Raw genomic sequence first — 26153 nt, 5'->3', positions numbered from 1 at the left:
GGGAGTTGTAGTCCCAAAACATCTGGAGGGCTGAGTTTGGGGATGTCTGATCTAGGGCCACAGGATTCTGTAGGGAAATGCCCTGATCACCTTGGGGGGGGGAGTGCTAAGGAATTCTCCATGCACAGGCACGCGCCCCCCCCATCTGTAGAGAAATGGGGCAGTGTGTGATGGGCTCAGGAGGTTCTGCGTCCCCCCACCCCAAGCTCCTGCTGCTTCTGTGCCTGGGCTCTGAACTGGGGAGGGGAAATGCACTCTGCACTCGTTTAGGAGCACCCTCGTCTTCAGCACAGCTTCCCCATTAACTGGGTTGGTGGGGCGGGGGAGGGGGTGGGCGCGCGCTAAGCCTGGGCATGGAATTAAGGCGAGATTCCAGAATCCCCTTCTTACTACACAATCGAGATACCAACACACACACCCAAAAAATAATAATAACCCCACACAGAAAGGGCTTCCAGCTTGGAGATCAAAGAAAGCCAGAATTTAGGATTCCTTCCATCCCTCCTACACCCCAATAATTGATGATGACCCCTGCACCTGCAGATGCTTCTGCAACCGCCTCCCTTGAAATGCAATCGCACAAAAGTGCGCGCTAACCAGATGCAAACTGCATTTTTATTTATTTATTTCAGCGCGATTTATACGGGGAGCTGCCACCCCTCCTCTCCCCTTCCCCCTCATTTTTTTTCCATCCCGCACCCAACCTCCCTCTCAGCTGTCAAACGCAAGGCCCTCTGGGAGGTGTAGTCCCCTGGTGGCAGCCGCCTGGCACTCTCCCCCACCCCCTGCCGCGGCTTGCAAAGGAAGGAGAGAGAAAATAATAATGCAAAACAGAAAAAAGGAAAAGAATTGGGGTGGAGGCGGAGAGGAAGGTTTCTGTGCAACCCTGGGACTACATTCCCCATGGTGCACCGGGGCTCAAAGGAGCTGGGCTGTGATTGGGCCCCCCCTTCCTGCAGGCTGCTGGAGAATGAATAAAATTGTACAGTATATTCTGATGTGAGAGGTTTTAAAAAAAAAAAGCAAAAGAAAGAAAGAAAGAAAAGGAGAAAAAAAATCCTCTCTGCTCCTCCAACCCGCCAGCCCTGGGAGGCAGAGGCATCTCCACATCTTCCCAAAATGGCTACAGCTGTGCACAAGCCTATCAAATGGTGAGTGGGTGCCCCACATCTGGGGGGTGGCAGGTCCCCCCTCCCTCAGGCATGGGGGGCAGGCGAGCGCAAAGAGGAGAGGGATGGATGGCTCGCCTTCTCCCCTCGGCGTGAATGGCTTTGCAGGGCGCGCGAGGGAGAGCGGCGGACAGCCGAGGGGCTCCGGCGTCGCGGCTCCTGGTCCTTGCGAGGGAGGGAGGGAGGGAGGGAGGGGAGGGCGAAGGGGGGCGGAGTGGGGGTGGGTGAGGGGCTCGGGATGGGAGAGGCCGGCTGGGCTTCCATTGCAGCCGCACGGTGCAGGTGGGGGGCGGCTGCTGCTGCTGCCAGAGGGGGACGGCGGAGATGGGCGCACCGGGAGAGGGTGCCAGCTTGCGCGCGTCCCTGTACAAAGCGCCCGGCAGTTGTGGTGGTGGTGGTTGGCGGGGGGGGGCGCCTTGGGGAGAGACTCCCCCGGGGGCAGCGCGAGCGCGCGCGCGGATCCTGAGCGTGGGCAGGGTGCCCGCCGGTGTTGTGTCTGGGTGCCCTCCGTGCGTATTTGCGCGTGCAAAGAAGGGTCTTGCACGACCGGCAGCCGGGCATGCACCGGCTCCAAGGGAACAGGTGTGCGGAGGTTGGGTTGGGGGGGTCACCTCGGCCGCCCCCCCCAACCTCTGCGCCCCTTCCCTACTGCCCCTGTTGTCAGAGGGTCTGTGTGCAAAAGGATTGTACTCTGCGGTGGGTCGCTTCCCAGCACCAAGGGGTTTGGGCATCTGGGGTGGGGTTTGCTTTTCTCCCCTCCCTCCGTCCCCCCCCTAAAAAAACCCCAGGATGTAGGAGCTAAAGGCCAGAGCCGCTTGGCCTCCCAGCCCCGGTGTGTGTTTAACAATTGCTATAACATTTTGACGTGAAGGTTTGGTTTCCAAAAAAAACGGGACAGACTTGGGTGCCAAGGCTGGATTGGAAAGCCAGTCTGCCCCTCTGAGGCTCTTGTGGGATGGCAGGGATTGGTCATTGGCGAGGGGAAGGCCCTCTGTGCATGGGCAGAGACACTCTTATCCTTACTGTGACGCTGTCCTGAAGCCTTGTCTTTGAAAGCAGGGGGAGCAGTCGCACAAATCCACCCCTTGGGGTATCAACCGTTCTGCCCTTCCTGGACCCCTTGTTTTGCGTTTTATCATAAGGGACCCACAAGGGACATCTAGTCCAACCCCCTGCAGTGCAGGAATCTTGACTGAAGAACCCCTGACCTCAAATGAAGGAGGGTCCACCACATTCCTAGGGAGTCAAATAGCTCTTACCACTAGAAAGTTCTTCCTAGCGTTTCATCGGAATCTCCTTTCTTGTAACTTGAATCTATTGGTTCAGGTCCTCTGCAGCAGGAGAAAACAAACTGGCCCCCTATTCCATGGGACAGCCCTTCAGATATTTGAAGACGCCTGCCCTACCCGCTCTCAGACTTCTCTTTTCCAGGCTACACACCCCCAGCTCCCTCAACCGCTCCTCATAAGGCCTGACACCTTCCCTGCCTTCATTCTGGAGCCCTGTCCTCACTTTGTGGCAAGTGGTTCCACAGGTGAAACCGCCTCTTCCCCCTCACCTGCCTTGCCCCTCTGCAGTACAGAGAGGGATACTCTTCAGACATCATCACCCCCATACACCCCAGGCCTGCTATTTCCTGATGGCTCCATCAAGGCACTTCTTCTGGCGCAGTGCAGAGTTCACCTATGGAACTCCCTCCCACAAGGCAGGGATGGCCACCAAACTGGATGGCTTTAGAATCATAGAATCATAGAGTTGGAAGAGACCACTAGGGCCATCGAGTCCAACCCCCTGCCAAGCAGGAAACTCCATCAGAGCACTCCTGACATATGGTTGTCAAACCTCTGCTTAAAGACCTCTAAAGAAGGAGACTCCACCACACTCCTTGGCAGCAAATTCCACTGTCAAACAGCTCTTACTGTCAGGAAGTTCTTCCTAAGGTTTAGGTGGAATCTTCTTTCTTGTAGTTTGGAACCATTGCTCCGTGTCCGCTTCTCTGGAGCAGCAGAAAACAACCTTTCTCCCTCCTCTATGTGACATCCTTTTATATATTTGAACATGGCTATCATATCGCCCCTTAACCTCCTCTTCTCCAGGCTAAACATGCCCAGCTCCCTCAGCCGTTCCTCATAAGGCATTGTTTCCAGGCCTTTGACCATTTTGGTTGCCCTCCTCTGGACACGTTCCAGTTTGTCAGTGTCCTTCTTGAACTGTGGTGCCCAGAACTGGACACAGTACTCCAGGTGAGGTCTGACCAGAGCAGAATACAGTGGCACTATTACTTCCCTTGATCTAGATGCTATACTCCTATTGATGCAGCCCAGAATTGCATTGGCTTTTTTAGCTGCCGCGTCACACTGTTGGCTCATGTCAAGTTTGTGGTCAACCAAGACTCCTAGATCCTTTTCACATGTACTGCTCTCAAGTACAGTTGGCCTTAGAAGAGGATTGGCCAGGATGGCTCTGCTCTGCCTCCAGTGAACGATTCTGCAAACAGCAGGAGGGAAGAGTGGGGCTCTTGCAGTCAAATCCTACAGGAATCTGGTTGGCCACTGCGAGAATAGGATGCTGGAATCAGTGGGCCACTGGCCGCATCCTGCAGGCTCTTCTTAAGGGTGCATATGAGGCTTAGCTGCATGGGCCCGGGGCACACATTTGCATGATGTTTGCATATGTGAAGTTGTACATATAGATGCAATTTCCTGCTGACTTTCGGGGGGACACATGACAAATTCTGGCTGGCAGGGCATCCTCTGTGCAATGGGATGGTGTCAGCAGGTTTTCTGAGCCTGGGACGCTGAATGTGCTGGATTGGGCCCTCCTCTGCTCCACCCATAATCTGTGGTTTATGTTCCCTGGAAAACTAAGAGGCCTCTAGACGGATTAAGATGGCTTTGTTGGGGAGAGGGGAGCTGCCTCTCTGGCCCTGGGCTTTAATAAAAAAAATGTTGCTTATAGGTCATTTTATTTTGAAAAAAAGAGGGAAATGAGCAGGAGATCTAGGCCCCTTGCAAAAGGCCAGGGTTTCAGGTCTCCTGAGCTACCCGCTCCACAACATCCCTAGGCTCCACATGTTCTTTGTTACTGCCCTAGAACCAAAAAGGGATGTGGGTCACTTCTGCCCGCATCTATGTTTGCAGTTGTTTCTTTGGAGAGAGTCTGCATTGGGATTGAGCATCTCGCTGCAGTGGTGCAGCCAGCCAGGCACTTTGGGCTTTTCAGTGTTTTGCAACCAGATTCTTGCTGGTTTGCGCTTGGTCTTCCCTGAGGCTTCTTTTGGTAGAGTTCCAGGTCAGAGACCTCTCCAGGTTTTGCTGCTTTGACTTTTTGTCAGCAAACGTGTGAGGGATTCGGGGTCGAGTTTCTGTTGCTTCATACGTTTGGCCTTCAAGTAGGACAAGAGAAAAGCGTTCAGGAACGGAGCAGCTGGTTCAGCCCAGAACTTCTTAGCAGAGCTGAGCTGCAGTTTAATCAGCATGAGCTTTGCAAGAGCTCAGCTGCAGTTTAATCAGCATGAGCTTTGCAAGAGCTCAGCTGCAGTTTGGGTTAAGAAGCATGAGCTTTGCAAGAGCTCAGCTGCAGCTTGCCAAGCAGAAAACACTTATGCCTTGTAAGGTCTAAATATGACAACTGTCTGAGTGATCTCGGCTCTTAAGAGAGGTGCAGAAACGTGGGCCTTTCTCCTTACAGTTTAGGTGAAGATTTCTACCGGGAAGCTATTGAGCACTGCCGCAGCTACAATGCCCGGCTATGCGCAGAGCGGAGTATGCGCCTGCCCTTCCTCGACTCGCAGACGGGGGTCGCCCAGAATAACTGCTACATTTGGATGGAGAAGACTCACCGGGGACCAGGTATGGGGTCTAGGGGCTGCAGGTGCTCTCTGAGGAGGGCACCCTGTGCTGGGCGCTGTACATAGAGCAGACCCTTCTCTGGGGGCCTTGGGGGTCTGCATGTGTGTCTGGAGGAGGGTGAGGGGAGAAGGAATGTGCAGCAGTCACGAAAAGGGCAAATTCCATGCAAGGGATCCTTAGGCAAGCAATTGAAAATAAAACTGCAGGTATGCCCTTAAATAAATCTATTGTGTGGAGTAATGCATTTGGAATAAGTGGATCCAGTTCTGGTCGCCTTGACTCGAAAAGGAGTTGGAAAAGGTTCAGGAAAGGGCCACCAAAATCATCAAGTGAGTGGGACTCCAAGAAAGGTGGCAACCTTTGGGACTTTAGTTGGGATGAAAGTAAACGAGTCGTGCTATTTAAGGGAGGACAGAGGAAAGTTTTCCTTCCCTCTCTCCGTACGCTGGAACTCTTGGACATTCCAGCGGAGGTGAATGCTGGAAGATTCAGGGCGAATAAAAGAAAGTCTTTCTTCAGGACAAAGTTAATCTGTGGAACTCCCTCCCACAAGATGGCCGCCAACATAGATGGCTTTAAAAGAGGCTTGGAGAAACTCATGGAGGAGGAGAGGGCCAGTCAGCTTCTGAATGCTAGTTACTGGAAACCGCAGGAAGGGAGAGCATTTCTCTTGAGTTCGAATCCTGCTCTCAGGTTTCCCACGTGCAGCTGTTCAGCCTGGGCTGGATGGGGCCTTGGCCAGATCCAGTAACCCATTCTCATGTTCTTGAGGAACTGCGTGAAGGGGAGGCAAAACGCAGCCAGGAAACTGAGAGACAGAAAACTTTGACCTCATATGGACTACAGCCTTGAAGGTGGCATTGGAGGGATGCAGGCTGGGAGACGCAGGCGGCCTCCACCGTATTGACTCTTCCCCTTCCCTCTCACAAAGTAGCTGGACGAAAACGAAAATCTGTTTTGCCTCAGTGGCGGAAAAATGACGAGGGATTTTTCAAGGGGATAAATGGATGGCAGGTAGCCATAGCTGTTCAGCCCAGCCCAGGCCAAATCCCAATTCCTTCCTCCACCCCACCCCGTCCTACAAAGTTTTGTGGGAGGGTATTTTTTGCCGCTAACCTTCCCCTCCTTTAGGGCTGGCTCCGGGCCAGATCTACACTTACCCGGCTCGCTGTTGGCGGAAGAAGCGGCGGCTCAACATCTTGGAGGATCCTCGCCTGCGGCCTTGTGAGTTCAAGATTGGTAAGGAGTGGGTGGGCAAACAGGGCGGGGAGGGGGTGCCAGGGCAAGTGTAGAGCCCGAAGGCTCCCAAAGGTCATCCAGCCCAACCCCGGCAGGGCAGGAATCGCAGGGGATGGGCTGTGTGTGTGTGTTTTTTAAAAAAATAGTTTTTATTGAAAATTTCAACGTGACAAATTATCAAAACATATCCTCTTCTTTTCATTCCCCCCCCATTCTTTCCCCCTCCCCAAAAAGAAAAAAGACGTCCCTCAGTTCCTCGCTCTGATTTGTCAACACGTATTATTCTCTGCATATTATCAAACTGTCAAGATCCTTGAATCGTCTTTCTATTATGTTAACAGCCAATAAGTTTGTGTATGTTTATTCGAAACCTGCCAAGGAGTCCAATTCATTTTGTTGTTTCTTTAAGGACTTTGTAAATGGTTCGCACCATTCTTTAAAGCCACAGTTGTCCTTGTCCCGTTGTTTGTGCATCAGTTTTGCCAGTTCCACATAGTCCATCAATTTTTCTTGCCAGTGTGTGTGTTTGGAGAGGGGGGTGTCCGGTGCCCCCCCCCCAAGGAAAGTAATCTCAGTCTAGTAAGGTTGCAGATCAGAAGCAGGGAAAATACTTAAGACTGTAGCTAAAATACGGGGTCAGAAGTCTCTCGTCATTATTTTGGCCTTTTAATAAATAATAATAACAAATTTTTATTTATACCCCGCCCTTCCTGGTTTAAAAACCGGGCTCAGGGCAGCTAACAGGCAAATATAAAACATGGATTAAAATGTGACTTAAAAGCACAACATAAAATGCAGCATCAATATCAATAAAATTCAAAAATTCAGGGGTCATTTCGGGGGCAAGGACCCAGTCAGTAGACATCAAATGATCACCAGGGCTAACTGGCCAAGTTGGTCCTACTAGGGCCTGCAAGGAGACCAGGGAAGGATTTAAATGTGGGGTCCCAGAAAGGGTTTCTTCGTAGAAGAGGAAGGGGGAAAGGGAATAGAGGATCAGGCTGAATTCGAATTCAAGGCCAGGCAGAATAGCTCTGTCATACAGGCCCTGTGGAAGGAGATCAAGTCCTGCAGGGCCCTAGTCTCGTGGGACAGAGCATTCCACCAGGTCGGAGCCATCACTGAGAAGGCCCTGGCCCTGGTGGAGGATAATCTGACTTCCTTAGGGCCCAGGACCTTTAAGCTATTATTATTCATGGACCTTAGGGTCCATGTTGAGCAGGGGGACCTGGGGGTCCTCAGCCCCAGAAGGAAGTGCAAGAACAGCCCTTTGACCCCTTCCCTAGGCTGCATCCTCCCTGGCCCCAGTGCCTTCCCAGAGGGCTTCAGCCTGGCTGGGATGTGTCCTTCACCTGAGACTTTGGAACTCCCTGCCACTTGAAATCAGGCAGGTGCATTTGCTCTATTCTCTTTTGTTTAGCCTATCCAGATATCTAGAAGTTACCTGAGTTTTATTTCTTTTTAGCTACCCATCTTCCTGCCTTTTTATTTGTGATCTCAATGTTTCATTTTATACTTTGGCAAACCGTTCAGAGGTTCTCTTGCAAGCAAGCGGCAAATCTAAATATTGTTAAATGAAATGAATAAATGATGCATTTTGCTTGCCTAGATGGATGCTGGAAATGCAATTTTTTTGGGGGGGGGAGGGCGGTAAAAAACCTTGACTCTGACTGTACCTGGGAAAGAGCTCCTCCCACTTTTGCCTCTGGCTCCGCCCACCAGGAATACCTGCCTCCCTGGAAGATTTCCCAGGGGAAATGCATCCATTGCCTGTTTTGCTCAAATGGGCTCCTCACCCCTGGTGTAGGCAATGGGTCTCCCCTGGTGGATCGGGGCCCACAACCTGGCTGCAGGCTGACCTGCAAAGGCCGGCTAGGTCCAAGGCAGCTCCCATCAACGCAGATGTTCCCTGCAGCCTCAGGGAGGAGTTTTACCGAAAGTCAATTTGGTTCCTAAACTTTTCTGGGCCTTTTTGGTTCCATGAACTCATCTCCAGTGCCCCCCACCCTAGGGAAAAAAAAACCTATTTGAAATAGGGGTTCGTGTGACTTACTAAGGAAGATCACATCACAGTAGGATTCAAAACAGCCACGATTAATTGCACACTTATTCAACTACACACTTATTAATTGCAAACTTATTCAAAATGCGCTTGCAATCGGGTGAACTTGAGACAGCAACACTCGCTTTTAAAAGTCTGCATTGCAGGGGGGTGGACTAGATGGACTTTGGGGTCCTCCAACTTTACAATTCTATGGTTTTATGGAAAATTAACTGTAGAACTTTTAGAAGGCAGCCCCGTATCGGGAAGTTTGGAATGGCTGATGTTTTATGTTTTTATATCTGCTGGAAGATACGCAGAGTGGCTGGCGCAACTCAGTCAGATAGCCGGAGTACAAAAATAAAACGATAATGGAGAAAATGATTATCTTTTACTCCTCCAGCCCCTGTTTGTCTCCCCCTTGCCTCTAAGCGTCCCTCTAGGTAATAATAGGGACGCGGGTGGCGCTGTGGTCTAAACTGCAGAGCCTAGGACTTCCTGATCAGAAGGTCGGTGGTTCAAATCCCCGCGACTGCTCCTGCCAATCTAGCAGTTCAAAAACATACCTGTGCAAGTAGATAAATAGGTACCACTCCGGCGGGAAGGTAAACGGCGTTTCCATGCGCTGCTCTGGTTTGCCAGAAGCGGCTTAGTCATGCTGGCCACATGACCTGGAAGCTGTACACCGGCTCCCTCGGCCAATAAAGCGAGATGAGCACTGCAACCCCAGAGATGTCCGTGATTGGATCTAATGGTCAGGGGTCCCCTTTACCCTCTAGGTAATAATAGAATTGTAGGATTGCAGAATGGGAAGGGACCCCCTGAGTCATCTAGTCTCGCCCCCCTGCAGTGCAGAAATCAGCTCCGCCCCAAGGGAGGTCTAGACCCTTCCCCAAGCTGATGGCCTGCAGGAGATTAGGATGGCCGCTCCCCCCAGCCAGCCCCCAGGTGGCTAGTGGGGGCTGGTGGGAGTTATAGTTTGCCCCCTGGGGGGTGCCCTGTTTGGCCGGAAGCTGGTCTGGAGAGTTGTGGGTCTGCATCTGTGTGACTGTGTGCAGAGGGTCTCTGTGTTGACCAGATTCAGGCAGAAAGGATGAATTGAGGGCTTCTCCTCCTCTGACTCGGTTTCTCTCCTCCCCCAGACTGTGAGCCCCCCTTGAAGAAGGAGGGGGGGCTGCCCGAAGGTCCCGTCCTGGAAGCCTTGCTGTGCGCCGAGACGGGAGACAAGAAGCCGGAGATGAAGGAGGAAGAGCTCATCCTGGACTGTCCGGTGAGAGAAGCCAGAACCGCCAAGCTCACCCCATAGCAGGCCCAGTTCAACTGTGGAACTCCCTGCCACAAGAGGCAGAGGGTGGCTTTAAAAGAGGATCGGGCAAATTCATGGAGGAGGGGAGGGCCAAGATGGTTAGATGCCACCACAGATGGAGGCAGCGATGCTTCTGAATGTCTGTCGCTGGGAACCACAGGAGGAGGTGGTGCTCTTGTGTTCGAATCCTGCTTCCAGGATTTCCCATATAACAGCCATCTGGTTGGCCACTGTGAGAACAGGATGCTGGACTAGGTGGTCCAGTCACCAGGATCATATTATGTTCTTGTGGAACCTCCAGCTCCAGTCGCAGTCTACCTGGATTCCTAGGTTCTATAGGGCATTTGGTCCCTGGGAGGACAGGAGGCCGGACTAGAGGGGCCCCTTTAGCCTGATCTTGAAAGCACTCCTTGGGTGCTCAGCAAGAATCCAATCAGGGCAGCGATCATTGGGCGGCCTACAGCCTGGGGCTGTTAACTCTCTATTTTTCTTTTATATAAATTTTTATTAGTGTTTTTTTTTAATATACCATTTTCAACAGTAATTAAACATATTTTTTACATCTTATTCAATTTTTTTGACTTCCATCAGTCCAGCCAGATGGGCGGGGTATAAATAACAAACTATTATTATTATTATTATTATTAGTCTGAAAAATTTCCAATCTAATCTCTTAGTATACATTTCTTATTTTCCCTGTTACATTTAAAACTCATAACCAATATATCTCTTCTTTATCTGCCTTGTAGCACTTCATATATTCCTCCTTACAAAACTTCTTGTAGCCCTGCTAGCGTACTTTGTTGGTTGCAATTGCTTTTCAAATGGTTCATATACTTTTTCCAATCTTCTGCAAATCTCTGGTCAGCGATCATTGGGCAGCCTGCCTCCTGGGCTGTTGACTGCGAGAGAAGGGGTCCCTACCCCTCTCACATCTCTCTCTCACACACTTTGCAGAAGGCGCCGATTGGGGAATTTCTCCACGACTTGGACACGGACGACCTGGAGGATGACGTCCCTCGCCGGAAGAACAAGGCCAAGAGCAAGGTGGGGCAAGGAAAGGGGGCAGGCAGGGGGGCAAAGGCTTCTCAACCTTCTCAAGTCCCAGCCTGAAGAGCCAGCAGACTCTTCACTGTTAAAGCACTGGTGGCTCAATGGAGCCTCCAGAGGCAGGGGCAGTCTACCTGCAAGTTCCCATGGCAGGGCTTCGGCAGCAGGGAAAGGCCAAGGTTTGCTTGGGGGGCTTCTCAGAAGCGACTAGCCAGCCCCTGTCAGGAAAAGGAAGCTGGAGCTTCCTTCCAACCCTGCAAGGCTGGTTTTCTTCGGCTCGGAGCATGGGAGCCGGGCAGTTGGAGGTTTGGGGAGTGGGCAGTCCTCTTCAAGGGGAAGTTTAGCCTTCTAGCCTCCCCACCCCAGTCCCGCTTTACGGCGATGGGGCTCATTGCCAATTGGATTGTGTGAGACGCAAGTGCCCCTGAGCACATGCAGAGTGCTGTCGCTCCCCTCCTTGGAGCAGAGGACAGGGAAGATGGTCACGGGTTCGCCCGCCTCTCCAGGGCTGGGAAAGGGTCCCTCTCTGAAGCCCCTGGGAGCCTGCAGCTGCCAGTCAGAGTAGACAGCCCATAGCTGGAGGAACCAGCGTCGTGGCTCAGCGTAGGGCACTTTGGGTGAGAATCATAGATTCGTAGAGCTGCAAGAGGCCCCATGGGGTCATCTAGTCCAACCCCCTGCAATGCACGTTGGGCAGGGGGCCATTTGGGGGGGCATCTGAGGACCCCTCCTTCTCCTTTCTCCTCTTGGCCCCAGAAATTTGGGGCCCTCAGGCCCGGTGCATGCTGTGGGGGCATCTGGCAAAGGCAGCCCCCTGTAAAATGAGGGTCCTCTTCTGCTGCAACTCTGGCCCCTTTTTTGTGCAAAGTGGGCCTGGGAGGCACCCTAATCTCTCCCCCCTCCACTCCTCCTCTTGCAAAATCATCCAAAGTAGGTCAGCCTCTTTTAGGATTGGCTTCTGCTCAAATCACATTCCTTAATCTGCAAACCACAGAGGCATGTTTTTGGATTTCGACAAGATCAGGCTGAATTTGCCTTTTGTTCTGCCCCCATCCTTGGCCTTGTTATTTTGCTCGACTTTGGCATTTCGACCTTAACCGACTTGCAGTTCAGCTCTTGCAAAGCTCAGGCTGCTTATCTCGGCTCACCTGAAGCTCAGGGAATTCGGAGTCTGCTTCTGCAGCTCAGCTCTTGCCGAGTCCCCCAGGTTGGTGGGGATAATTGCCGGGGAAACTTTGCAATGAAAAAAACATTGAAGCTGGGAGCTGAACCGGTTGACAGACCCTTCTTAGGTTCTTATGGAGCCTTCAAGCCCAGGCGCAGTCTATCTGGATTCTGAGGTTCTATGGGATATTTGGCCACTGTGCATAGCTGTCAACTTACAGATTTGAAAATAAGGGACCAGCAGCCAAAATAAGGGATTTTGCTTAGCTTATGCAGAAATCCGGCACTGATGGAGCCAGGCTGCTTTTGCTGCCACTGACTGTGTTTTGCAGGGGGTTGAACTAGATGATCCTAAGGGTCCTCAACTCTGACCAAAGAAGAGGGGCAGACAAAACTGATGAACGACGTCGAGATGGCAAAGCTTACAGGCAGAATTTGAAACCAGGAAGAGGACCTCTTTAATAAAGAATGGGGAAAGTTTATCATTTAGTTGAGACGCTATTGTCAAGAGTTACATACATTGGTAGGATTGACAGAAAACTTGTAGTAAAAATTTGAACTATGGATGGAAAAAGGATTTATAAAAATAGAGTTAGGAAAGGGATGCAGAGGGGGAAATCACTACGTTAAGATGCTGTACTGGTTGGAGGGGGTGCTAAGCAGCACATCCTGGCGGAAGTCTCGCAAGAGAGGGGCTGCCTGCCCGCCCTCCGCCACCCATCTCCTCACAATGCGTCCCTCGCGGCGGAGGGCCCTGAGCCGCTGCTTCCCTCCCGAGCTGGGTGAGCATGGAACCCGGGAAATTTAAGGGGCATCATCAGTAAGGGACAGCAGCGGGACACGGCGCTGGGATAAGGGAGTTTCCCGCCAAATAAGGGACGGTTGACAGCTATGCCACTGTGAGAACAGAAGGCTGAACTAGATGGGCCCCCTTTGGACCAGAACCAGCTGGCTAGTTTCATGTTCTCATGAGCTGAATGCAAGCTCTCCCTCTCCCCTTCCGCCATGCCCATGAGGTCTAGGAGCTTGCTTTTTATTTAAAAACAGACTGTATCAGCACTGAGACCAGCCTGTCTCTCTTCCCCAGGCCTACGGCATCGGGGGTCTGCGGAAGAGGCAGGACGCGGCGCTGCTGGAAGACCGAGACAAGCCTTATGTCTGCGATAGTGAGTGCCCCTTTGATGGGGGTTTGGGGCAAGGGGTGGAGGTGGGTCGCAGTGGGGCCAGGGGAGCGTTCCTGCTGCCGGTTCCTGGCTCAGGAGAAGCAGACCCCAGGGATGTCTCCAAACGCTTAGAGGAGGGGGCAGAGCACAGGGCGCTGAATGGGCAGCTCTGTGGGTCTGGTGGACTTCGGGGTGGAAGCAGGGGGTGGGGAGCTGTGGCCAAGAGTCAGGGGGATGTGGGGAAGCTGCTGGGAGTGCAGAATGCTGCAGCGTGATTGCTGAGCGGAGACAGGTTTTGTCCGCATGTACCTCCGATGCTCAGATTGCCAATTTGCTCCTGGGCTGAGTTCCTGGAGTTACTCTTAGTATCTTGGTTGTAAGTTGCTTTGGGCTGACAAATTTAATAAATATAACCATGAATAAATAAAACCCCTTAAGCACTTGGGACCAGTTTGCCTGTGAGATTGAACTGGCCCTGCCGCAAAATCCCCCTTCTGCATTTGGAAAAACTCCATCATTTAGTGTGGCAGCACCTAGACTTTGGAACTCCTTGCCTCATGATAGTAACCAGGCGCCTTCACAGCAATCTTTGCAAACCTGTCTGGATTTTATTGTTTTATCCTATAGTAAAGCGCTTAGAGGTGTTCTTTTTGCAACTCAGTGGTACATGGATTTTATGAAATAAAGAGATAATTAAGTTGTCGCCATGGAAAGCTGGGAGTAGCCCCTTACTAGGAGATGGGAGCGGGGTGGTGAATTGGGGGCAGGGGTTGATGGGTGACCCTCTTCCAGGGGGTTAAGGGCAGGGGTTGCCTCTTCCAGGGGATGGGACCCCCCACCCCGGTTTACCCATTTTGAGAAAGTCCCCTGGGTGCCAGCTCAGTGGCAGAGCACATGTTTTGGATGCAGAGGGTCTGGGTTCAATTCCTGCCAGCATCTCCAGTTACAGACGAGAGAGAGACTGAAGTTCTGGAGAGCTGCTGTCAGCCAGTGTAGACAGCATTGAACTAGATGGACCAGTGGTATAAGGGAGATTCCTATGTTCCTGTGCCCTGTGGGTTCTTTTCACCTGCCAGGGATTCTTGAGCATGGCGGGGCAGGGGGTTGGGCTGGATGACCCTCGGGGGTCCCACTCCATCTCCACAATTCTACGCTGCTTCTTCCTTTTCAGTCTGTGGGAAGCGCTACAAGAACCGCCCGGGACTCAGCTACCACTACACTCACACGCACCTGGCAGAGGAGGAGGGCGAGGAGGGCCCCGAACGCCACACCCTCCCCTTCCATCGCAAGAACAACCACAAACGTGAGTGACTCTCCCTGGCCACCTCTCCTTTGGCTGCAGGGAACGCTCCCCCCCCCCACCTGAAAGAGGGATCAGGGTTCGAATCCCCACTCATTGGCCATGAAACTCCCCGGGGGACTAGAGCCTAACCTACCTTGCAGGGTTGTTGCTGCTGCAGAGATTAAATGAGAACTAGGACTTGGGAAAGACCTGGGTTCGAGTCCCCCCTCATTGGCCACAAAGCTCCCTGGGTGACCTTGGGCTAGTCACGGTCCCACACGGCCTAACCTACTTTGCAGGGTTGTTGTGAAGATGAAACGGGGAGGAGAAGGACCTTGGAGGGAAAAGTGGCATATAAATGCAATTTTCCTTGGGGGGAAAGTGGCATATAAATGCAAAGAAGGAACAAATGAGAGCGTAGTTTGCAGGCCTCCAGCATCTCCAGCTAAGGAAAGGGCTTTGGTCTGAAACCAGGAAAGCCACCGCAGGACAACATCTCCCATCAGTCTCCGCTGCGGTGGCTGGGGAGGTGGGAATTGTGGTCCACAGCATCCCAAGGGCACCAGGTGGGCAGTGGCTGCTGAGAATGCCCAGCCAGATGGGCCAAAACGCAAGAGTCTGTCCGAGAAGCGAGCGAAGAGCCCCTGCTGCCCCTAAAATAGTGCCCAAAGGGGAATATTTTATTCCTATGGGCTATGCCTTGGAGGAAGTGTGGTTTTGATGCCAGCCTCAGGGGCAGGGGGCGTTCCTGAGCCTGTTCCCTGAGTGGGACACCTTTGCCCCTCTTGCTGGACTGACCCAAAGGCCACTTCTTCTCAGCCTGTGCCGCTCAGGAGTGTCCCAGTTCAATGCCAAACCCCCTCGGGCCCAGGAAAGGTCTGTTTTGGCAAGGAGTTGCCAGCTGGTCTGAATCGGCAGCAGATGCCCGAAGCTACTTGGGTACCTGCTGGCAGCTTCCGATCTTTCTTCCGTGCCAGAGATTCTTAGGAAAAGGAGCTGAAAACTGAACAGTTTGGGCAGGTGGCAGGTTTTAAATTGAACAAAAAGAAAACTCAGATAATTGTCAAAAATATGAAACAGGACCTGGTAGAAGTATTGCAGCAACAAATAGGTATAGAAGTTGTTAAAAGAGTTACGTTTTGGGGGATTTGGTTAACCTCTAAAAATATTGATCTATTTCAAAACAATTATACGCCAATGTGGAATAGTGTTAAAAGAGATCTAGAAATATGGGGAAGGTTGAAGTTATCATTTTGGGGTAGGATTTCAGCTATTAAGATGAATGTGCTACCAAAGATGTTATTTTTGTTTCAGCCAATTCCAATAATCAAAGGGGCAGCAATTTTTAAAGATTGGCAAAAAACAATTTCAAGGTATATCTGGCAGGGAAAGAAGCCGAGAATACAGTTTAAGCTGTTAGAGATGCAAAAGAAAGAGGAGGCTTCGCCCTGCCAGATTTGAAATTGTATTATGAAGCATCTTGCCTCTGTTGGTTGAAGGAATGGATGAAATTAGAAAATATGGAATTGCTGGATTTGGAAGGTTATGATAATAGATTTGGGTGGCACGCATATTTATGGTCTAATAAGTCAAAATAAACAAAGCAGCCCATTTCACAGTGCTCTGGCGTGTACACGTTTGGGGTGTCCTGTGAACAGTCCTGGTTGCTTTACCTCAAAAGCAGAACCGGGAAAGTTTTGGGAAAGGGCAGCTAAAAGAGGGAAAGGGTGCCACATTTTGCGCCTTTCTGGTTTCAGAAAACTGTGAGAAGTTTATTATTTTTACTATGAGTTTTAAAAAATGATGCCCGTCCTGGAGACAGCGGATAGAGAAAAGCTCCCCTCCCTCTCTCATAACACTGGGCATGCAAGGAAGCGGAACGTGGGAAGGTTTGCGACAGACTTCTTTCAAATCGGAACCAGTGAAGGTGGTGAAGGTCCTGTGTGAGTGTCTGGAGGCGGTTGGAGGATGGATGGCGGCTAACAGATTGAGGCTGAATCCTGACAAGACAGAAGTACTGTTTTTGGGGACAGGGGGCGGGCAGGTGTGGGGGACTCCCAGGTCCTAAATGGGGTACCTGTGCCCCTGAAGGACCAGGTGCACAGCCTGGGAGTCATTTTGGACTCACAGCTGTCCATGGAGGCGCAGGTCAATTCTGTGTCCAGGGCAGCTGTCTGCCAGCTCCATCTGGAACACAGGATGAGACCCTCTCTGCCCGCAGACTGTCTTGCCAGAGTGGTGCATGCTCTAGTTATCTCCCGCTTGGACTACTGCAATGCGCTCTACGTGGGGCTACCTTTGAAGGTGACCCGGAAACTACAACTAATCCAGAATGCAGCAGCTAGACTGGTGAATGGGAGTGACCGCCGGGACCACATAACACCGGTCTTGAAAGACCTACATTGGCTCCCAGTACGTTTCCAAAAACAACTTGAAGTGTCGGTGCTGACCTTTAAAAGCCCTAAAGGCCTCGGGCCAGTATATCTGAAGGAGCGTCTCCTCCCCCATCGTTCAGCCCAGACACTGAGGTCCAGTGCTGATGGCCTTCTGTCAGTTCCCTCACTGCGAGAAGCCAAGTTACAGGGAACCAGGCAGAGGGCCTTCTCAGTGGTGGTGCCTGCCCTGTGGAAAGCCCTCCCACTAGATGTCAAATAGAACAACAACTACCAGACTTTTAGAATTAATCTGAAGGCAGGCCTGTTTAGGGAAGCTTTTAATTTTTGATGTATTACAGTATTTTAATTTTTTTGGGAAGCCGCCCAGAGTGGCTGAGGAAACCAAGTCAGATGGGCAGGGTGTAAATAAATTATTATTATTATTATTATTATTATTATTATTATTATTATTATCAATGCAGCACAGAGTGAAGCTGCGGAATTCCCTCCCACTGGAGGCAGGAGTGACCACCAAATTCTGCCCTCCAGTCGGAGGAAGCAATGTCCCAGGATGCCAGTTTCTGGAAACCCCAGGAGGGGAGAGTTGCACTTGTGCTCAGATCCTGTTTCCGGGTTTCCCATAATGGGCGTTTGTTTGTCTGCTGTGAGAACAGGATCCCGGACTGGCTGAGCCTTTGCAAGGCTCTTCTGACATTCCAACACAGCTGCATCCCAATCGGCAACAGTCTTTTAGAAACACAACCTGCCACCTCACCTCCTTGGCTCCCTGCTTCTTGCAGAAGCTCCACCTCTGCCAGGCTGGTTGAATTAGCATATGCAAAGTGCAATTACTGGGTGTCTTCACACGCACACACCGCTGCCTTGAGATGGTGGCTGCACTGTTCCTTTCCCTTCCTCTTCCTTGCTCCCCCCCCCCCCCCGCACTGAGTGAGGGTCTTCATTTTTAACACCCCCACCCACCTGCCGGATGAGGTTGCCACGGCAACCTGGTGGGTGGAGTTGGCAGGTATAATATTTCCCCTCTTTGGTCTGATTTATCATTTCAATTAAGTTGGAGACGCTTGGAGGAGCCTTGCTGTTGGTGGGGGTTGTTGTGAGGAGGGGGCCTGGGGTGGGGGTGGGGGAGACAGCCCTGAGGGAGGGAGCAGCTGATCTGCAAAGAAGGGAGAGGCAGAGGTGGTTATGTCTTGTTCTGGTGCTTCTGATGAGTTTGTGTGTTGGCACAAATATGCCCCCGAAGCTGGATTGAATGCATATCCTGGAGCCAGCTCCTGGGGGCTGTGGGTGTTTGTTGTTGTAGTTTAGTCATGTCCGCCTCTTCGTGACCCCCTGGACCAGAGCACGCCAGGCCCTCCTGTCTTCCACTGCCTCCCGCAGTTTGGTCAAACTCATGTGGTAGCTTCGAGAACACTGTCCCACCATCTCGTCCTCTGTCGTCCCCTTCTCCTTGTGCCCTCTATCTTTCCCAACATCAGGGTCTTTTCCAGGGAGTCTTCTCTTCTCCTGAGGTGGCCAAAGTCTTGGAGCCTCAGCTTCAGGATCTGTCCTTCCAGTGAGCACTCAGGACTGATTTCCTTCAGAATGGAGAGGTTTTAGATCTTCTTGCAGTCCATGGGACTCTCAAGAGTCTCCTCCAGCACCATAATTCAAAAGCATCCATTCTCCGGCGATCAGCCTTCTTTAGGGTCCAGCTCTCACTTCCATACATCACTACTGGGAAAACCATAGCTTTAACTATATGGACCTTTGTTGGCAAGGTGATGTCTCTGCTTTTTAAGATGCTGTCTAGGTTTGTCGTTGCTTTTCTCCCAAGAAGCAGGCGTCTTTTAATTTCATGGCTGCTGTCACCATCTGCAGTGATCATGGAGCCCAAGAAATATATATTATTATGGGTGTTTTGCCACCCATAATAATATATTCGTGGGGACTGCCCCCCCCAAGTCAATGGGCAAAGCTGAAGCCCTTCCTTGTGGGCACCCACAATCTTCAGCATGAGAGGGCACCTATTCCAGGGTGGGTGCCTTTGTACGAATGCACACAGAATGCACACCAAAGGCTCAGTTTGTGTGAAGGCACACGAAGGCCTCTTGATTCTGAAAAGTCTTGTGTGTGAGAGAGAGCGAAAACCCTTCCTTGGAGGTCAGAAACGAAAAACAAGTGGCACGGATGTTTATAGACGCAGAGAAGGCCTTTGACAATGTTTCATGGACTTTTTATGAAGAAGACAATAGAAATGATGACCTTTGGGGAGGTATTTGGCAGAGGTATTGAGGCAATCTGTTCAGAACAACAGGCCGTGCTGATTGTGAGCAATGTGATAACTGAAAAGTGTAAAATAATCAAGGGGACAACAGAAGGATGTCCCTTGAAACCGTTATTATTTATTTTGCCCACCTGTCAGTGGTCCTTCAGCTGCGATCCCTGCATTTCAGGGGGTTGGTGTGGATGACCCTTGGGGGCATCTTCCAACTGTACAATTCTATGATGTCATGAAAACTCTGTACAACTTTCTGAATATCCAATGCTCTCTGTGTTGTGTTGTTGTTGTGTTGCGTTGTTGTGTGTGAGAATCTTTGTCCCATTGGCTGTCCCATCTCTGTGAATCATGAGACCGAAGCAGTGTGTTCTCTGTGTTCTGTGTTATGCATGTGATGGAAGGGAAGTTTGTTTTTGGGGAGGGGGCGGACAGGTGCATTAACATCCCTCCAGCAACGATCTAGGAATCTGCTGTCTATTAGGCCATTTAAAATTGCTGTGTTTGAGAGAGCACTGAGGCAGTTGGGGGGGAGTGTGTGTGTGTTTGGGGGGTGCATTGCAAAGGGAGACTGAATAGATGTGATTTTTCCCCTCCCCCCTTTTTTGAGGAGGGGGGAACATCATGGTGGGGGGGCATGAACTGCACAAGGAAACGGGGTGTGGTTGGCGGAAGTCTAGCTTTCAAAGCTTGGGGGGGAGACACAGAGAGAGAGAGAGAGAGAGAGAGAGAGAGAGGGAAGGAGGAGAGTTCTCTCCTGCCCCCCCCAACTAACATGCATCCCATCCTTTTTTTCTAGACAGTTGCCATGGCGACCACCAGTGCATACTGATGTAGTTGGATCTGCACAAAGAGCAGGAGATTGGGGGAAGGGACTTGGTTAGCACCACAATCTCTGGAGAACAAGGGCCAGGACGCCTGGGTCCCCCTCCCCACCTCAGATGGGTTGGAGGGTGGGCAAGAAAATTTGCCCCATTCTGACCCAGAGGGCTGTGCCTCCTTCTCTCTGGGCTGCCCCCTCTGCGAACTTGGAGGCTCAATCCTAGAACTGGATTTTGCCTGTTTCTTAGCTGCCAGTGCCTCTTTTGCTGTTGTCCCACCCCCTTGCGCACACCCCCACCCCCCAATTACGGTGCCAAAGACTCACTTCCGTGCGCCTCCACCCCACAAACCCCTCCATCCTTTCACAAAGCTCCCCCTCCCTCTTTTTACATATTCATTTCTTTGCTTGCTGATTCCAAAGATGCAGATATATATATATTTATTTTTTAAAAAAAACGATTCCTTTCATGGAAACCCGACTGGCGTCTTCTCACGCGGCTGATTTTGATGTGCTCCATTTTTATTTTTTATTTCCCCCCTCCTGCTTATTTCCATTTGTTTATATATATATATATATCTTTTTGCATGTCTGGCTTCCTCCAGAGTTTTACAAAGAGCTGAACTGGGTCCCTGAGAACCAGCGCAGGCACACAGGTAAAACCATCCCTGTGAGGCGGGAAGAGGAGGAGGTGGCCTTGGCAAGTGTGCCTGGTTCTCCCCTCTGCCCACCGTCTCCTGGGGGGGCGGCGCAGGTTCGAGTCCTGGGGGGCCACCCTTTTCTTGCCTTGGTTCCCCCTTCCTCACCCTGCCGGCCGCTTCTCCAGAGTTGTGGTGATTCACCTGCGGGGGCTCTTGTTTGAGAGAAGCCCCCCCTGAACCAAAACCCAAACGCTTCCTCCTTCTGCAACCAGGAGAGATGAAATTCCTCTGGGAAATTCCTCTGGGGGGTGGGGGCCACTCCCTGCTCTGCTGATTTCATCCCCCTCCTGCGATTCTGGTGCATTTCAAATGAATTTGGGCCAAAGATGGGCTGCAGGGCAAGGGGGAAGGAGGTCTTGGGGAAGGAGGCCTTGAGGACCGGAAACTTAGGGCACAGAGGACGAAACTGCATGGGCTGTATAATCTTTTGTGATGGAGGCATGTGTTCATGGGCTGCCAAGCCCCCTGCATGAGGTGATGATGGCGCAGTGGGGCATTTGTCATGTGTGAAAGGAAGCGCCAGCCCCCTTCTCCAGCTGCATGTGGACCAGGGGCCAGCAAAAGTCCTGCACTGCAGCGGGTTGGGCTAGATGACCCTTGGGACCCTTCCCAGCTGTCCTATTCTGTGATGCTGCAAAAACTCTCCATGCACTGGGAGGCGGCGGCGAATGTGTGGCCAGGCAGGCAAGAAGGAGTGGGGCTCCCCCCCTCCTGCCTTGGGGTGGCTGGGGGGCGGAGGGGGATTCTGGGGTGCACAGGGAGGCCTGTGTGGCTTCCCCCCTTGATTTCGGCCTCTCCTTGCTGTTGTCTTACAGCTAAGAAAGCACCGGACGGCACAGTCATACCAAACGGTTATTGTGATTTCTGTCTAGGCGGCTCCAAGAAGACCGGCTGCCCCGAGGATCTCATCTCCTGCGCAGATTGTGGCCGTTCAGGTGAGGCCGGGGCTGGCGGGGCGAAGTAGGGGGAAGGGCTTGGCTCATGCGGGGCAGAGCGGTGGGGGAACCTGCCTCCGGGGTATAAACATGGAGCAGCATCAGAGAATCTCTGAGTTGGAAGGGACACTCTAGAGCCATCTAGTCCAGCCCGCCGCAATGCAGGAATCGCAGCTAAAGAATCCCTGATACTCTAATCTCTGCTCTGAAACCTCCCAGGAAGAATTGTCCACCAGGACGCAGAGCGTTTCTCAAACTGCAGGTCTCAGGTGCACAGCAGCAGGAGGCAGAAGATCTCTGAGCACGTGCAGAGTTGCCATGGTGGGTGGCTGTGTTCTTTGAGGTGTACAGCTTTGCTAGAGACAAGCATTTCACAGCCAACACAGCTGCGCCACAAAGGGCTTTTGTCAGCTTGGAAAGATACGACCCAATTCTGGTTATCTGTGCTCAGCCAAAGTGGACTGGCTACTGCTGTGTTTTATACATTGAGCTTCCCTTGAAGAGTGTCTGGAAAGTTTTGAGTGGTGGAGCTGAGGGCAGCGAGGTTAACTGGGACATGCCGTCAGTAAGCATCTCCCTCCAGCATTCAGGAGCCATTGCTTGACACACACCCCTTCGTTGCCACATGATAATTTGGAGGGGTAAAATCACTCTCTGGATCAGGCCAAAGGAGGCCCATTCAGTCCAGTCTCCTGTTCTCCCAGTGGCCATCAAGGTGCCCCTTATGGGAAACCTGCAAGCAGGACCTGAGTGCAAGAATCTGGTCCTTCATGAAGGAGCCTAGTCCTCTTTTAGAGCCCTCCGAACTGTGGCAGGGAGTTCCATAGTTGAATTTTGAAGGCTTTCTTTTACAGTCATACCTCATGTTACGTCCGCTTCATGTTACGTTCTTTCAGGTTACGACCCGGAAGTACTGGAAAGGGTTACTTCTGGGTTCCGCTGCTTACGCATGCGCAGAAGACAAAATGACATCATGCGCATGCACAGAAGCGGCGAATTGCAACCCGTGCATGCGCAATTGCACCACTGTGGGCTGCATTCTTTTCATGTTGCGAATGCGCCTCCGGAACGGATCCCATTCGCAACCAGAGGTACCACTGTATCTGAATCATGCAGAAAAACTTCCACGTTATCCAAGTCATGCCTGATTTTATCCGCTTCCACCATGTCGCCTCATACTTTCCTCTCAACTAAAAAGCCCGAGACGCTGCAGGTTTTCTTCCTGGAGTTGCTCCCTCCCTTTTCTGAACCTTTCCCACCTCTGCAATATCCTTCTTGAGTGCGACAGAACTGCGCACTTTCGGACAATAGGCGTCTGACCCCGGAGTGGACTCCCTCAGAAGATTCTCCTTCACGGGAAGTTTTGAAGCAGAGGTTTTGTGTCAGAGATGCTTGGAAGTCTTAAAGAGCTTTTCCTGCAATGGACAGCTGGCCCATTCATTAATTCATTCCATTTATATTCTACCTTTACCCCCAGAAGCTCTTCCCCCTCCTCATTTACTCATTTGACCCCCACAACAACCCCCCCAGCATGGGAGGTGAGGCCGAGAGGGTCACTGACCAGCGCAAGGTCACCCCCAGCGAGCCTCGCTCAGAGCCGAGTGGCGAGATTTGAACCCAGGTCTCTCCCACGTCCTAGTCTGATGCTCTAACTGCTGCACCTGCTGGCTGGCTGCTCCTGCGTGGACTCATGTGCTGCTCTGTGTCTCCCTCCCTCCCTCTCTCGTGCGCAGGGCACCCATCCTGCCTGCAATTCACCGTCAACATGACAGCTGCCGTGCGGACTTACCGGTGGCAGTGCATCGAGTGCAAGAGCTGCAGTCTTTGCGGCACCTCTGAGAACGACGTACGTACGTGAGCCACCGGCCGGGCCTGGATCTGAGCGCCTCCCCCACCCACCCTTCCAGGAGCTCAGCAAATGCTGAGACCCCCCTCCCCATCATCTCCCCAGCCTCTGCCTTCCCATCCTTAGAATGCCTTATTGCTCTATCTGTTCTTGGGGTTGATCACCTGCCCTTAAGGAGAGCCTGCAGGATCAGGCCAGGGGCTCCTCTAAGCTAGCACCCTGTGACCCCCCAGGTGACCCTTATGGGAAGCCCACAAAAAAGCTTTGGATGCAAGAAGAGCTCTCCCCCTCATGCAGTTTCCCACAACTGGGATGCAGCAGTAGTGCTTGCCTCATGTGGCAGAGAGTTCCGCAGTCTTAACTCTGCGCTGTGCAAAGGACTTTTTATTTCCTCTGTCCTGAATCTTTTCTCTTGTTCCTTTGGCGAAGAAGTGCAGTTCAGGGGATGAAGACTCCCTTTGTCTGCAGAGGCCTTTCTCCCACCCCACCCCCCACTGAAATCATGGAATTGTAGAGTTAGAAGGGATCACGCGGGTCATCTAGCCCAACCCCTTGCAAGGAAGGAATCTTTTGCCAAAGCGGGACTTGAACCCGCAACCCTGAAGATGAAGAATCTGACCCTCTACTAGCTGAGCTCTTGTGTTTGTGGAAGACCCGTTTCTGCCTGAAATGAGCCCTCGTGGGCGCCAGGCTTCCCTGTCCTCCAAAGAGGAGCTCCTGCTCAGTACACCCCCATCGTCCAGCCCGGACACTGAGGTCCAGCACCAAGGGCCTTCTGGTGATTCCCTTGCTGCGAGAAGCCAAGTTGCAGGGAACCAGGCAGAGGGCCTTCTTGGTGGTGGCTCCCGCCCTGTGGAATGCCATCCCACCAGATGTCAAGGAGACATCTGAAGGCAGCCCTGTTCAGGGAAGCTTTTAATGTTTAATAGGTTATTGTATTTTAATATTGTTGGAAGTCGCCCAGAGAGGCTGGGGAAACCCAGCCAGATTGGTGGGGTATAAATTATTATTAATAATTATTACAAGTACACTCTTGCAGAGGGACGCATGTGGCACTGTGGGTTAAACCACAGAGCCTAGGGCTTGCCAATCGGAAGGTCCGTGGTTCGAATCCCCGCAATGGGGTGAGCTCCTGTTGCTCGGTCCCTCCTCCTGCCAACCTAGCAGTTTGAAAGCACGTCAACGTGCAAGTAGATAAATAGGTACCACTCCGGCGGGAAGGTAAACGGCGTTTCCGTGCGATGCTCTGGTTCGCCAATAGGGGCTTAGTCATGTTGGCCACATGACCTGGAAGCTGCACGCCGGCTCCCTCGGCCAGTAAAGCGAGATGAGCGCCGCAACCCCAGTCGGCCGCGACTGGACCTAATGGTCAGGGGTCCCTTTACCTTTACTACACCCTTGCAGAGCAGCGATTCCACGCCCTTCTCTCTTTTTCTACTGCAGGACCAGCTGCTGTTCTGCGACGACTGTGACCGGGGCTACCACATGTATTGCCTGAGCCCACCCATGGCTGAGCCCCCCGAAGGTGAGGAGGGACCCCACCCTAGGCAAGGGGACTTGGGGAGGGGCAGTGGGTAAAGGCATCTCCATCTGATGCTTCTCTGCCTTTCTCCACTCCGTTTCCAGGAACCTGGAGCTGCCACCTGTGCCTGCGGCAGCTGAAGGAGAAGGCTTCAGCCTACATCACCCTGACCTAGGCTGGGAGCCCGCCGGCCCCCCCTTTTTCCATCTTCGCCCCCCTTCCTCCTCCTCCGTGCCCTTAGCCGTGATGGTGCTGAGCCCTGCCAGGCCTTGGGGCGTTTGTTGCCCTCTCGCCTGCCACAAGAACCTTTTCTCCTCCATCCCCATCTCTCTCCGTGCCCCCCCACCAGCTGCAGCAAGGGGGGGGGCAACCCTGCCTGCGTCTCCTGCTGGCTGTCACCAAAACTCAAGACTCAAAAGCCATAAAAGCCAGGGGTAGGCAGCTGCCAGCACAGCAGCCGCTCCTGGCCCTTTGCCTCCCCTCTAGATGCATGTGAAAGTGGGCAGGTCCTGCCCCCCCCCGCAAGACAAGGATACAGCCGCCCCCCCCTCACTTGGGCTGCGACCCAGTTCTCTGCTCCTGTCTCTTTCGGACCTGGCACAACCTCCGAAAAGGCGGCCAGACGAAGGAGGAGTTAAGCTTCTCAAAGACCAGTGGAGTGGGGGGGGGGCAGGATGAAAAGCAATGGTTTTTTGGGGGGTGGTGGGGGTGACTGGCTGCAGCAATGGGAGGACAGAGGGTCACAGCTGGAGCTGGCAGGGCAAGGGGAGGGGGTCGGAAGGGGTGGGTGGGTGATGCTCAGCTGTCACAAGGCAGGATTTTTTTCAGTGTTGCTGGATTTTACAATTGGGGGGGAATGAAAACTTGAAGGGAAAAAATACACACCCCTGGAAAAGGGGGTTAGGGTGGGGAAACTACAGCCCCCCCAAAATTAAAAAAATGTGTCGGGGGCTAGCAGGGGCTGTTCCCACTAAGCCCCCTCCCCTTGTGTACATGGTGTTGTTCTGTTGCCTGCATCTGCTAATGTGCTTGGATTGTTCTGTGCATTAAATGTGGTCTGAATTACAGCTCCTGCGGCTGCTGCTCCTTCTTTTGCTGCCTCCTCCCCCCTTAGTCATGGTGTCAAATTCCAGGTGTGTCTAGACTGATGTTATATGGGGGGGGGGAGATGGGAGGGGCAGTTCCCCTCCCACATGGCGCTGCCATCATCCTTGCACCTGGCCAGGCAAGGCTGGTGTCTTCTAGCAAGAGCTGTTGCCATGACAACAGGACAGGAAGAAGAGGATGTTTGGGTACCAGGCTGAAGATACTGCCCCCCCTTTTGCCTCGATGCTCAGGCAAAATTTGGGGTCTCTGTGCAAGAGAGAGAGAGAGAGAGAGAGAGAGAGAGAAGGAATAAAGGAAGGAAAAGAGA

At 52.3% G+C, this 26153-nt stretch overlaps 1 protein-coding gene and 1 long non-coding RNA gene across 8 annotated transcripts in view; one reads left to right on the top strand and one right to left on the bottom strand.

Moving 5' to 3' along the window:
* The window catches only part of LOC310851804, a 442605-nt gene that overhangs the window by 28100 nt on the left and 388352 nt on the right, over positions 1 to 26153 (bottom strand). The gene's annotated exons all lie outside the window — the stretch shown is intronic.
* Positions 424 to 25806, top strand: DPF1 (double PHD fingers 1). Of its 7 annotated transcripts, none has more exons than XM_083754104.1 (12): positions 424 to 1151; positions 4860 to 5020; positions 6152 to 6244; positions 9443 to 9570; positions 10564 to 10653; positions 12908 to 12986; positions 14155 to 14286; positions 20341 to 20391; positions 21252 to 21371; positions 23105 to 23217; positions 24661 to 24742; positions 24844 to 25806. In XM_083754104.1, exons 1-12 carry the CDS (start codon positions 1120 to 1122, stop codon positions 24912 to 24914), a joined length of 1152 nt encoding a protein of 383 aa, XP_083610230.1. In that variant the 5' UTR covers positions 424 to 1119; the 3' UTR covers positions 24915 to 25806. The 7 variants fall into 7 exon arrangements, with proteins under 7 accessions (XP_083610230.1, XP_083610229.1, XP_083610232.1 ...); XM_083754103.1 differs by having other exon boundaries at positions 744 to 1151; positions 6152 to 6259; XM_083754106.1 differs by having other exon boundaries at positions 747 to 1151; positions 6152 to 6259; positions 21309 to 21371.

Source organism: Podarcis gaigeae, assembly GCF_964106915.1.
Source record: "Podarcis gaigeae genome assembly, chromosome: 8".
Taxonomy (NCBI): domain Eukaryota; kingdom Metazoa; phylum Chordata; class Lepidosauria; order Squamata; family Lacertidae; genus Podarcis; species Podarcis gaigeae.
The sequence above is the reverse complement of the archived record's forward strand: the minus strand, read 5'-3'. Positions and strand labels throughout refer to the sequence as shown.